Raw genomic sequence first — 14,315 nt, forward strand, 5'->3', positions numbered from 1 at the left:
AGAATGAAAGGTAGAACAGCACTTAGTGCTCTGCCCTGCTGCTCGCCCCCCACCCCACCCCACCGCCCAACGACCTAGCGAAGTGGGGGAAAGAAGTCCTGCGAGAAGGCTTCTGGCTCTGTTAAGGATACCGGTAAGAGGAGGTCCGAGGCTGAACCAGACAGGAAGGCTGGAAGCTGGATGATGAAGCCGGGTCAAGACTCCTAGCTTCTACAGAAGGATGCGGGAATCGCCCGCAGGATGCAGGTATGGAGCGGGAGCAAGGGCGCTCGCTGGAAAACTTACTTTCTTACTCAGGTAGAAGAACATCCTGGGAACTCCGAGAGAACGGATCCAGTCGTCAAGGTCTAAGACAGGCAACTCGTTCTAAGTCTTCAAACGAGAGTACAAGCAGCACTGGCAAGCTCCCGTTTCCCTGGCAACCGCCGCCTCACGGTCGCATCCGGGGCGCCGAGGGACACTTCCGGTGTCGGCCTCGCACTGGGCACTTGGGCGTCGTGCGCCTGCGCAGACGTCGGTAAATTGTAGGGGTTGGGGGTTGCGGGACGGAACCAGTAGTTGAGCATGGTCACTTTTTCTCGAGGATATTCTACATTCCGCCTGGACTGGACTGGCGACCTGCTACTGCCAGCTGCGCACTCCTGGGGCAGCTGCCCTGCCTCGTCGCCTTAGCTGCCCTCCGCCCCAGCGAGCTCTGAGGAGACGCCACACCTTCGACGATCGCGTTTGAACTGCGCCTGAGGTGTTAATATAAACTAAGGAGTAAAAAAAAACAAAAAAAAAGTAAAGGCGCCCATTAAAATGAGGTCACAATGATTTGGTTTTTTGTAAGCCCATAGTCCCAACATTCTTCAAAGGGGAAAATCATTTACTGTATTTGGTAGGCTGGCGCCGTCTGTCAAATGAAAGTGCAAAAAGCGTGTTTCCACATCTTGCCTGACTTTCCTTGTGCTTTCGGGGATTTGAGAATCCTGTGGAGCAGTTTGGGGCCCTGGTGGCGCGGTAATTCAGAGCTTGACTGCTAACCAAAAGGTCAGTTCAAATCCGCCAGCAGTTCCTTGGAAACCTGTTGGGAGTAGTTGTACTCTGTCTTATAGGGTCTCTGTGAGTCGGAATCGACTTCATGGCAACCGGTGGAGCAATTTGGGCGTAGGGGATTTTTACTGTATTTTTTAATAGCTTATTTTAAACTGCGGAAACCCTGATGGCGTAGTGGTTCAGTGCTACGGCTAACCAAAACGTCGGCAGTTCCAATCCGCAAGGCGCTCCTTGGAAACTCTTTGGGGCAGTTCTACTCTGTAATGTAGGCTCACTATGAGTCAGAATCGACTCATGGGCAGTGGGTTTTGGGTTTGGTATTTAAACTGCTACTGCAGACGGGCGCCCTTGTAAGAGGAATATGTGTGAGCTTTGAGCTTTTACACCATAGAATTGCCACTGGGGTGGTGGTTGTTACTGTTGTTAGGTGCCATCGTGTTGGTCCCGACTCATAGCGAGCTATGCTCAACAGAACGAAACACTGCCAGGTCCTGCGCAATCCTCACAACTGTTGCTATGCTTGAGCACATTGTTGCAGCCACTGTGTCAATCCAGGTCATTGAGGGTCTTCCTCTTTTTCCTTGACCCTCTACTTTATACCAGGCATCATGTCCTCCAGGGAATGGTCCCTCTTGATAACATGCCCAAAGTATGAAATGAAGTCTCACCATCCTTCCTTGTAAGGAGCATTCTGATTGTACTTCTTCCAAGACAGGTTTGTTCATTTCTTTTGCAGTCCATCAATATTCTTAGCCAAAACCACAATTCAAAGGCATCGATTCTTCTTCAGTCTTCCTTATACATTGTCCAGCTTTCACATGCAACTGTGGGTGTAGCCTCCTATTTTATGATATACTAACTACACATTTGGTATTTTCTCACCTAGAGTTCTACATTCTCTTTTTCTACTTCCTTTGTATGTTCATTCTTCTTTGTCTTTTTTGAATTCCTGGAGAGTTACCAGAAAGCATCCAAGTAGAACCATTCCCATGAAGTTATTTAGTTTCATTGGGTAAATCTGGTACAAAAGATATCTTTAAAGTGTTAAAAAGCAGAGGTCACTTTTAAGGACTCAGGTGCACCTGACCCACTCCATGGTGTTTTCAGTCATCTCATATGCATGTGAAGGCTGGACAATGAATAACGAAGACCAAAGAAGAATTGACACCTTTGAATTATGGTGTTGGTGAAGAATATTGAATATACCATGGACTGCCAGAAGAACAAACAAATGTGTCTTGGAAGAAGTAGAGCCAGAATGCTCCTTAGATGCAAGGATGGCGAGGCTTCATCTCACATACTTTGGACATGCTATGAGGAGGGACCAGTCCCTGGAGAACGACGTCATGCTTGGTAAAGTAGGGGGTCATCAAAAAATAGGAAGACCTTTGAGATGAATTGACACAGTGGCAGCAAAAGTGTGCTCAAACATAGCAACAATCGTGAGGAAAGTGCAGCACCAGGCAGTTTCATTCTATTGTACAAGGGTCGCTGTGAGTCAGAACTCACTGGATGGCACAACAACAACAACATCTCAGCATTTCACTGGGCTCCCAAAGCCATTTTTTAATATACTATGATGTTTGTACCCCCTTGACAGATTGTGCTTAACCAAACTGGCACAGATCAGGGCTCTCTAAGGTTTATTCCCAAACTTAACCCCCACCCCTTTCAGATAATATGTTTGTTTTCAGTTGTATGTATATCCATTTTTTTTTATCACCAAACTATTAATTTCTAAGAGATAAGATCAGTTGGCCCCTGCTCACATATTCCCTATACTGGATTCATGAAACAAATCAGTATTATCTAAGCCAGGGGTTTCTAATCAATAGGTCAAGTTTAAAACATGATTAGTGTAATTGAAAGGAGCCCTGATGGCGCTATGGTTAAGCACTCTGCTGCTAACCTAAAGGTTGGTGGCTTGAACTCACCACTGGCTTAGGAGGAGAAAGACCTGGTGATCTGTTCCCAAAAAGATTACAGCCAAGAAAACCCTATAGGGCCATTCTACTCTGTTCTATAGGGTTGCTATGAGTTGGACTCTACTCCAAGGCACACAGCAACAATTTAGTTGAAGCTGTTCACTATTGGGAAACCCTGGTGGTGTAGTGGTTAAGTGCTGTGGCTGCTAACCAAAGGGTCGGCAGTTGGAATCTGCCAGGCGCTCCTTGGAAACTATGGGGCAGTTCTACTCTGTCCTATAGGGTCACTATGAGTCGGAATCATCTCGATGGCACTGGGTTCGGTTTTGGTTTGGTTAGTTACTATTGGTCACAGTCTGGAAAAATTCTCTGAATACATTTTCCTAGTTCTTGCAAATGAGCTGGCATTTATTCCTTCTATAGCACCGTTTTTCTGATATATTAATATGTATTACTGATTTTGTGACCAGATAAGTTTGGAAAAAAATATTGCTTTGTCATGTCCTTTCAGAAATTTTGAGAAAGTAACAATATGTTTCATGTAATGTGTACTGTCATGGCACAGTAAAAAAAAAAAAATTTTTTTCCCTTTAAAGTTTATATATTAGATTTTTGGCTCTTTCTGGGTTATTTAAAAAAAATTTTATGTAGGTTATATTTACTTTTTGGGAGCTTATATTGATGTAACGCTCATCATTGTTTTATCTAAGTTTAGATGACTTTGTATTATTATTCCGTCTCCCACAACATAGTAGATTAAAGCCTTTCTATTTAACCTGAGTTCACAGTTTCAGCCTCAAGAGTGTGAGCTTAAATTATAGGAAAACTCTCAGTATTCTGCTCTTTGACAAGAAACTTACACGTTCAAATTAACTGTTAATTCAATCAGTTTAAGGAAATATGCTTAGTAGACAGAATTGATTCAATAATCAGACAAAAAAAAAGCAGGCATGAGAATAATATATAAAGATAATAATCTGTTTATTATACTGAAGATAATACAAACCAAAAGAAGAACTTAGCAGTACACAATTTAAAGGACTGGTTTGTTAGTTCTGAAAGTTATAAGCTTTAAGACAGAAAAAAATTATATGTATTAAATATGAGTGAAAAAAAAGCTATGCTTATCATTAACATTAAAAAAGACAACGTGAGGTTTTGTTGCTTGTTATAACAGTATTTATAAATAGACAATTTTATTGGTTGGTTCCTAAAGCAAAACCATAAAGTAAATTTAGGAGTCTTTAATCCTTGGTAAAAAGTTATAGCACCTTTAATTCACAGCTAAACTAGTGCTCTTTAGTTGTGCATGTCTTTCTAACATCAGAATGTATTTAAAATTACATGTAATGTTCACTTAATCTGTGTTAACGGTTTTTAGCTATCTATCTGTATTGCAATCCCCTGACCACAGCTTCAGTAATACTCCAGCAAAAGTAAGCAAAAAAAACAAAAAGCATTAAAAGATACAGTTCTAAATTTCATTTTCACTTCTGTTTAATTATATGAACTTTTTTATGTGTAAATACTTTGCACAGTTTACACTCCTAGTAATAAAATTGGTTTATATTATGAATACTATCAAAAGAAAATAAATCAAAGTTTCCGTTGTGAATATGGTTATCTTACTAATACAAACATTTAAAAATTAAATGGCTCAATTAGTAGATTAAAAAAAAAAAAGGAAACATTAAACTTTTCATTCTGTTTCCTACCAGCCATTTCACAGTCATAGTTTAGAGACACTAAATGCTCTTAATAAGGATCTGGACGTTTATTTCCTTGGAAAAAAAAAGAAACTGATCCGACTGAAGATCCTCTATTTATCCAGTAATATTCGAGCATTTGTAATGACAAATTATTATCAGGCACATTGGAGGTACTCATTAAATGTGAAAAAAAATGAATGAGTATTCAACAGACCAGGCTGTCCACATCTCTAAGTGAAAAAGTTGAGCGATTTAACGATGTACTTGTCCATATTCATTTACTTGCAACTTCTTCAAGATGTCATCAAGTGGGTAGTTGTTAAGGCCAAGACCATTTCTTTTTTACGCATTTAAAAAGTTTTATAAATTTGTTATCACTTGGTAATGAATATCTGCCTTGACAAGCCCTTGAAAACCCTATGGAGCACAGTTCTACTCTGACACACGCAAGGTTGTCATGAGTTGGAATTGACTTGATAGCAACTGGCTTTTGGTTTTTTTTTTAATCATTCATTTAAAATAAAATATTTAATTTTTTTTAACTTCCTTTCTGCTTTCCCCACAAAATCTTATTGTACTTTGCATCTTGGAGATCTTTTTATAATCATTCTATTATATTCCTCAAATAAACTTATATAAATAACAAGCGTATACCAAAACCAAAACACACCCATTGCCGTCGAGTCAATTTCGACTCATAGTGACTCTATAGGACAGAGTAGAACTGCCCCACAGGATTTCCAGGGAGCACCTGATGGATTTGAACTGCCGACCTTTTGGTTACCAGCCATGGCACTTAACCACTATGCCCCCAGGGTTTCCAATAAGTATATACACATATTGAGATAAACCTTTAATTTTCTGTGACCATAGGGCCCTTAATTAAAGCAAAACCTGAATTGAGTTATCATTATAATTATGATGAGCATATAATTGACCTAAACAACAAATAAATTACAAATTTTAACAAAAAAGTCATTAAAAGGTAAAATTTAATTGGAAAGGCATCTTTTTAATGGAATGGATTGGGGAGCTGGGTTTATGAAGTCTTGATTAAAGAAATTGTTTAATTGTCCCTTTGGCTCTCTGGTGATTCACTTTTCTGGGAAGTGTACTTTAGTTAGATTTGGGGTAAGTAGGAGGGATGCCTTTCTATAAAGTTAGGAGAATGGCAACACTGAGATGGGAGATGGGAGATGGTAGAAGAGAGTGCCAACTGACCCCAAGTACTGTATTAGATCGATTTAAGGAAGTGGAGGATTTGGAAATAGAATCTTTCAAAACTGTGCCCCCATACTCCTTGAAAGTCCTTGCATACTTGTAGGGCATGCCTACCACTATTTAATACCACTTCTGTGAGGTGGTACGGTGGTTAAGAGCTACAGCAAACTATGGCTGCTAGCCAAAACGTAGGCAGTTCGAATTCATCAGCCACTCCTTGGAAACTCTATGGGGTAGTTCTACTCTGTCCTCTAGAGTTGCTATGAGTTGGAATCAGCTCGACAGCAACAGGTTAACTTGAGCTATGGTGATAAAACATACTTTTCCTGAGCTACTCCTTTGGCTTTGAAAGTTTATTAGACTGAAGTTTGCTTTTTCTTTACTTGGCTAGCCAAAGTGTACAACTATGTCTAATCTGGGATATCACACCCCATTAATCAGCCAACTTATTCTGAATGTGTACAGATTCTTAACTAAGAAAGCCATATTAAGGAATCAGCATGATAGCTCCATCTATTATATAAGAGCTCAGTTAGGAGGACATATTGCTATGGAAAAGCACAAGGAAAAGAAATAGTTGGGCAGCTTTTATATGCAGATATTAAATGAGTGAAATGGTCTATTTAAAACCATAAAAAGGAGCTCAATTAAAAAAAAAAACTGTATTAAAATTTAAGGGATAAGGCGCGTGTCCCATGGAGATCCTAATGTTTGGACAATGTTTGGCTCAACCTAAAATGACCTCAAACAGAAGCAGCAAAACTACCAAAAAGGATATGTTTTGTGTTCAGTCTCTGAAGATACGAGCTGACCTTGTCCTGGAATGCCAGTGTGGCTTCACACCCACAAGCGTCTTCAGTGGAAATGAGTCTTCGTGCCTCTTCAATGGCTGAAGATAATGACAATACACAGTATTATAGCTAACAATGAATTATAGCAAATCAGGAAATCTACAATTCAGTATTTCCATTTTTAAGATTTACCTAAGTGAATTTTTCAGGAGATAAAAAGATAAAAGCAAACAAAAAGAGGAGAAAATACTTTGGAAAGTTAATGTCACAGAAAAAGTATACACTGAGAATATGTTTACAATGGTCAAAACTGAGTGATGAATACACGAGGGTTCATTATATCACTCAATACTTTTACAGATATCAGGTGGATCATGGCTGAAAGAGAGAATATCAGAAAGATAATTACATGTGCTTTACTGACTATGCAAAGGCACTCTACTGTGTGGATCATAACAAATTATGGATAACCTTGCAAAGAATAGGAATTCCAAAACAATTATGCTCGTGAGGAATGAGTACTTAAGACAAAGAGGCAGTCATTCAAATAGAACAAAGGGGATACTGCGTGATTTAAAGTCAAGAAAGGTGTGCATCAGGGTTGTATTCTTTCACCACACTTATTCAATCTGTATGCTGAGCAAATAATTTGATAGCTGAACTGTATGAAGAAAAATGAGGGGGCATCAGAATTGGAGGAAGACTCATTAACAACCTGCATTATGCAGATGACACAAACTTGTTGCTGAAAGTGAAGAGGACTTGAAGCACTTAATGATGAAGATCAAAGACTACAGCCTTCAGTATGGATTACACTTCAACATAAACAAAAATTCTCATAACTGGACCAATAAGCAACATTACGATAGAGAAAAGATTGAAGTTCTTAAGGATTTCATTTTACTTCAATCCACAATCAACGCCCGTGGAAGCGGCAGTCAAGAAATCATGTGATGCGTTGCTTTGGGCAAATCTGCAAAAGACCTTTTTAAAGTGTTCAAAAGCAAAGATGTCACTTTAAGGGGAAACCCTGGTGGCGTAGTGGTTAAGTGCTATGGCTGCTAACCAAAAGGTCAGCAGCTCAAATCCACGAGGCGCTCCTTGGAAACTCAATGGGGCAGTTCTACTGTGTCTTACAGGGTCGCTGAGTCGGAATCGACTCAATGGCAATGGGTTTGGGTTTGGTCACTTTAAGGACTAAGGTGCGCCTGACCCAAGCTATTGTGTTTTCAATCACTGCATATGCTTGTGAAAGCTGGGCAATGAATAAGGAAGACCAAAGAAGAATTGACGCCTTTGAATTATGGTGTTGGCAAAAAATATTGAATATACCATGGACTGCCAAAAGAGTGAACAAAATTGTCTTGGAGGAAGTACAGCCAGAATTCTCATAAGCAAGGATGGTAAGATATCATGTAACATACTTTGGACATGTTATAAGGAGGGACCAGTCCCTGAAGAAAGACATCATGCTTGGTAAAGTAGAGGGTCAGTGAAAAAAGGGAAGACCCTCAATGAGATGGATTGACACAGTGGCTGCTACAGTGAGCTTAAGCATAACGATTATGAGGATGTTGCAGGACCAGTGTTTCGTACTGTTGTACATAGGGTTGCTGTGAGTCGGAACAGACTTGACAGCATCTAGCAGCAATACTTTTATGATTGTCTGAAATTTTCCATGGTAAAATTAAGAAAAAGATAATTGGTGTAGGGGGAACCAAGGATACAGACATAAAACAATCTTTTGTGATACTGTGTCCTCATTAAAAAAGACAATGAGAAAAATAGTCCTCTATTTGTATGGCCAAAATATTTTTGCAACAATTTTGTTGTTGTTATTAGGTGCTATGGAGTCAGTTCTGATTCATAGCAACCCTATGTACAACAGACTGAAACACTGTCCAGTCTTGCATCATCCTCATAATCATTGCTATGCTTGAGTTTATCATTGCAGCCACTGTGTCAATTCATCTCCTTGAGGGTCTTCCTCTCTTTTGCTGACCCTCTACTATACCAAGGATGATGTCCTTCTCCAGGGATTGGTCCCTCCTGATAACATGTCCGAAGTACGTGAAACGAAGTCTTACCATCTTCACTTCTAAGGAGCATTCTGGCTGTACTCCTTCCAAGACAGATTTGTTCTTCTGGCAGTCCATGGTATATTCAATATTCTTCACCAATACCATAATTCAAAGGCATCAATTCTTTTTTGGTCTTCCTTATTCACTGTCCAGCTTTCACATGCATATGAGGCAATTGAAAACACCATGGCTTGGGTCAGGAGCACTTTAGTCCTTAATGGGACACTTTTGCTTTTAAAACCTTTAAGAGGTCTTTTGCAGCAGATTTGCCCAATGCAATGCATCATTTGATTTCTTGACTGCTGCTTCCACGGGCGTTGATTGTGGAACCTTGACAACTTCAATATTTTCTCCATTTATCATGATGTTGCTGATTGGTCCAGTTATGAGGATTTTTGTTTTCTTTATGTTGAGGTATAATCCATACTGAAGGCTGTGGTCTTTGATCTTCATTAGTAAGTGCTTCAAGTCCTCTTCACTTTTGGCAAGCTAAGTTGTGTCATCTGCATATCGAAGGCTGTTAAGTAGTTCTCCTCCAATTCCAATGCCCTGTTCTTCATATAGTCTGGCTTCTTGGAGAGTTTGCTTAGCATACAGATTGAATAAATATGGTGAAAGGATACAACCTTGATACACACTTTTTCTGATTTTACACCACACGCAATATCCCCTTTGTTCTGTTTGAACAACTACCTCTCGTTCTATGTGCAGATTCCTCATGAGCATAATTAGGTGTTCTAGTATTCCCATTCTTCACAATGTTATCCCTGATTTGTTATGATCTACACAGTTGAATGTCTTTGCAGTCAATAAATATCTTTCTAGTATTCTTTGCTTTCAGCCAAGAGCCATCTGACATCAGCATTGATATCCCTCATTCCATGTCCTCTGCTGAATCCAGCTTTAACTTCTGGCAGGTCCCTGTTGATGTACTGCTGCCACTGCTTTTGAATTATGTTCACCAAAATTTTACTTGTGTATGATATTAATGATATTGTTAAATACAATATAAGGCCAGGGAGGCATATATTCACTTGATTAAATATCATCTAGCTACCTGTCCAAATCCTACTGAACCTTTTAGGAAGAGCCAGCCAAAATCCCATCCTAATCAGTCAATAAACCAGAAAGTACCTATTGAATACCAACTACACACCCATCATTCCTGTACAGAGTATAAGTACTTATAATACTTTTCCAGGGTCTAACTTGCCTGATAAGCTCTAAAGTCAGTGAGCGCACAGACTCTGATGCAATTTGACAAGTCTGTTATTTTGAAAGAAATTATTTTGATTTTCATTTAAAACGTGCTTGGTTTGAGTTGACTTAGTGGAATATCCTAATTAAAATGCTCCATAGAAAGTTGGAAAACTGGGATGGAGCACATTTGAAAGTTGAGAGATGGATCCATTCACAACAATTTATAAGAATAAAATACCTATAAATAAACTTAACAAAAGAAGAGCAGGATGTGTACACTGAAAACTACAAAACATTGTTGAAAGAAATTAAAACTTAAATAAATGGAAAGACATTCCATATTAGATTGGAAGAGTGTTAAAACAGTGTTGTGTGTTGTCGAGTCGATTCCTACTCACAGTGACCCTATATATCAGAGTAGAACTGCCCCATAGGGTTTCCTAGGCTGTAATCTTTACAGGAGAGATAACCAAGTCTTTTCTCCCAAGGAGCCACTGGTGGGTTCTAACCGTCAACCTTTTGGTTAGCAGCCAAGTGCTTAACCATTACACCACCAGGGTTCCTTGTTAAAATGATAGTGCTCCCCAAATTTATCTATAGGTTAACACAATCCCTATGAGAACCCTAACTGCCCTTTTTTTCAGAAATTTCCAATCTGATTCCCAAATGTATATGAAAATACAAGGGATCCAGAATAGCCAAACAATCTTAACAAAGTTGGAGCATTTACACTTCTTGATTCCAAAACTTACTACAAAACTATAGTAATCAAGACAGTGTAGTATTGGCACAAGGATATATGTATGGATCAATGGAATAGAATTGAAAATCTTGAAATAAACTCTTACATTTCTAACTCAATAATAAAAAGAGAGAAACACCAAACATTGACAACACCAAATGCTAGTGAGGATAGGGAGCAACAGGAACCCTCATTCATTGCTGGTGAAATGCAAAATTGTACACCCACTTTGGAAGACAGTCTGGTAGCTAAACATAGACTTACCATATGATCCAGCAATCATGCTTCTAGGCATTTACCCAAATGAGTTGAAAATTTATTTCCGCATAAAAACCTGTACACAAATGTTTATAACAGCTTTATTCTTAATTGCCAAAAATTGGAATCAACCAAGACGTCCTTCAGTAGATTAATGGATAAACTGGTAACCCATACAATGGAGTCTATTCAGTATATATGTGTGTGTGTGTGTGTGTGTGTGTATCTCAAGCTATGGAAAAACCTTACATCCAAATTGCTAAGAGATAGTCGCCTGTCTGAAAAAGCTACATACTGTCTCATTCCAATTATATGGCAATCAAACTCATCTAGCATCTCCATGCAAGAAAGACTAGGAAATCTCATGGTGCAATTCTACTCTGTGGCATGGGGTTGCTATGAGTTGGAATTGACTCTATGGCACCCAACAACAACATATGACATTCTGGAAAAGGCAAAACTATAGAGACAATAAAAAGATACGTGGTTGCCAGGGGTTTGGGGGAGGGGTGAAGGGATGAATAGGTGGAACATAGGATGTTTAGGGCAGTGAAAACTTCTGTATGATGCTGTAATGGGAAACACGTAACATGCATTTGTCAAAACCTATAGGACTGGACAACACAAAGCATGAACCCTAATATAAACTATTGACTTTAGATAATAATACTGTATCAATACTGATTCATCAGTTGTAACAAATGTACCACAGAAATGTGAGATGTTAATAAAAGGAGAAACTGTGCATCAGGGAGAGAAACTATATAGAAACTCATATGTGATAACACTCTACTATCCAGAATATATAAAGACCTCCTAACTTAAAAAAAAATAAGACAAAAAAAAAAACAATTTAAAAATAAGCAAGGGACTTGACTAGATATTCCTCCAAAGAAACTATACAAGTGTTCAATAATCACAGGAAAAGATGTTCACCATCACTAGTCATTAGGGAAATGCAAATCAAAACCACAGTGAGATTTCACCTCACACCCACTAAAAAAAAAATAGGATGGCGAAAATAAAAAATACGTACTACGTGAAAGAAATCAGTCACCAAAGACTACATATTATATGCTCCATTTATATTAAATAGGCATATCTAAGGAAGCAGAAAGTAAATTAGTGGTTGCCAGTGGCTGGGGAGTAGGGTGGAGGAGTGACTATAAATGGTTCCTGGTTTCTTTTTGGGGTGGTGAAACGTTCTAAGATTAGACAGTGGTTGTAGTTGCACAACTGTGAATATCCTAAAAACCACCAAATTGTACACTTTAAAAGAGCAATTTTTTATTTGTAAATTACATAGCAATAAAGCTACTATTTTTAAAAAGTTAAAAGCTGTAGATGCAGACTTAGGAGTCCTATACCTAGAAGTGATGAACCTATTTGTACTCAATTTTTCTGACCCTCAATGATCTGCTTTTTCTGAACACCCACAGCACTTACCTTCTGCCACAAAGAAATGCACCTAACATGAACATAAGTTATGAAGCATAATAAAAATAAACACTAATAAACCTATACCCAACTTAAGAATTAAAACATTACTAATGCTGTTGAAAGAAGTGAAAAAATAGAAACTATATTTGGGAGCCCTGGTGGTGCAGTGGCTGAAAGTTCAGCTGCTAACCAAAAGGTTGATGGTTCAAACCCACCAGTGGTTCCTTGGGAGAAAAGACTTGGCTATCTCTCCTGTAAAGAAGAGAAGCCTTGGAAACCCTATGGGTCAGTTCTACTCTGTTCTATAGGGTCTCTATGAGTTGGAATCAACTTGATGGCAGCAGGTACCCCTATTTGAAGATGACACGATCCAAAGAATCTACAATAAAGGCTCTAAAACTAATAGAAAAAGCCAGTGAATTTGCAGGGTACAAGATCAACACACAAAAATGAGTTGGGTTTCTATATACCAACAAGGAAAAATTTGAGAAGGAAATCAACAATTCTATTTACAAGAAATAAAATATCTAGGAATAAACTAACCAGGGATAATAAGGACTTATACAATGAAACTATAAAACACTGCTGCAAGGACTTATATAATGAAAACTATAAAACACTGAAAAGACACTCTGTGCTCATGGACAATATTGTGAAAATGTTAATACTACCCAAAGTGTTCTATAGATTGAACTTAATCCCAGTCAAAATTCCAATGACATTTTTCACAGAAATGGAAAAACTAACTCTCAATTTTTTATGGAAAAGCAAGAGGTCCCGAATAGCCAAAGCAATTTTGAAGAAGAACGATGAAGTAGGAGGCTTCACACTTTCCTATTTCAAAACATACTGTACAGCTACAGTAATCAAAACATCCCGGTACTGGTTTAATAATATACATATAGATCAATGGGATAGAATTGAGAGCCCAGAAATAACATCACACATCTGTGGTCAACTGATTTTTGACAAGGGCACTAAGTCAATTCAATGGGAAAGGAAGAGTCTCTACAACAAAGGGTGCTGGTAAAACTAGACCTCCAAATGTGAAAAAATGAAACAAGATCCATACTTCCCACCTTACGCAAAAACTAATTCAAAATGGATCAAGGACCTAAAAGTTAAATCTAAAACCATTAAGTTTTTGGAAGAATATATAGGAGTGAAGCCATGGGACCTAGTGATTTTGTTTTGTTTTGTTTTTAATAATAGACTTTCAAATACAACAACAAATACACAAGCAACAGAAGATAAAATAGATAATTGAGACCTCATAAAAATTAAAGAATTACAGACTCATAAATCCTTGGGAACCATATATCCAATAAGAGTTTAATATTCAAAATATTGTAAAACTGCTATAACCTAAACTGCTATAACTTACATATATATGTATATATATATCTGCTACAAAAAAGCAACGTAATCAAAAAATGGGCAAAGAACATAAACAGACACTTCACCAGAGAGAATATCCAAGTTACCAACAAACAAAAGAAACGATGCTCATCATCATTAGTCATTAAAGAGAAGCAAATCAAAACTACGATGAGATTTCACCTCACTCCTACTAGAATGGCAATGGTCAAAAAAACAGAAAAAAACAAATATTGGTGAGGATGTGAGGTGATCAGAACACTTATCCATTGCTGGTGGGAATGTAAAATGGTACAACCATTGTGGAAAACAGTATGAAAAAAATTAAAAATAGAACTACCATGTGATCCAGAAATTCCACTCCTAGTACATACCCTGGGGACCTAAATGCACTGACATGAACAGACATATGTACACCTATGTTCATAGAACCACTATTCACAATAGCAGAAAGGTGGAAATAACCTAAGTGCATATCAATGGATAAATGAATTAAAAATGTGGTACATACATACAGTAGACTACTACTCAGC

The 14,315-nt window shown here is 38.2% G+C and overlaps 2 protein-coding genes across 3 annotated transcripts in view; both read right to left on the minus strand.

Annotated features, from left to right (window-relative positions):
• WDR35 (WD repeat domain 35) overlaps positions 1 to 451 on the minus strand; it is a 67,695-nt gene extending 67,244 nt beyond the window's left edge. For both annotated transcript variants that reach the window (XM_049903678.1, XM_049903679.1), the window contains exon 1: positions 286 to 451. In XM_049903678.1, the coding sequence (XP_049759635.1) occupies positions 286 to 309 (24 nt within the window). In that variant the 5' untranslated portion in view covers positions 310 to 451. The remainder of the gene's footprint in view (positions 1 to 285) is intronic.
• A 3,664-nt stretch (positions 452 to 4,115) lies between these two features.
• MATN3 (matrilin 3) overlaps positions 4,116 to 14,315 on the minus strand; it is a 36,834-nt gene continuing 26,634 nt past the window's right edge. The window contains exons 7-8 of the mRNA XM_049904618.1: positions 6,672 to 6,782; positions 4,116 to 4,980 (exon numbers count right to left, since the gene is read on the minus strand). Coding sequence (XP_049760575.1) covers positions 4,925 to 4,980; positions 6,672 to 6,782 — 167 coding nt within the window. The 3' untranslated portion in view covers positions 4,116 to 4,924. The remainder of the gene's footprint in view (positions 4,981 to 6,671; positions 6,783 to 14,315) is intronic.

This window comes from Elephas maximus, chromosome 12 (assembly GCF_024166365.1).
Source record: "Elephas maximus indicus isolate mEleMax1 chromosome 12, mEleMax1 primary haplotype, whole genome shotgun sequence".
Classification (NCBI taxonomy): domain Eukaryota; kingdom Metazoa; phylum Chordata; class Mammalia; order Proboscidea; family Elephantidae; genus Elephas; species Elephas maximus.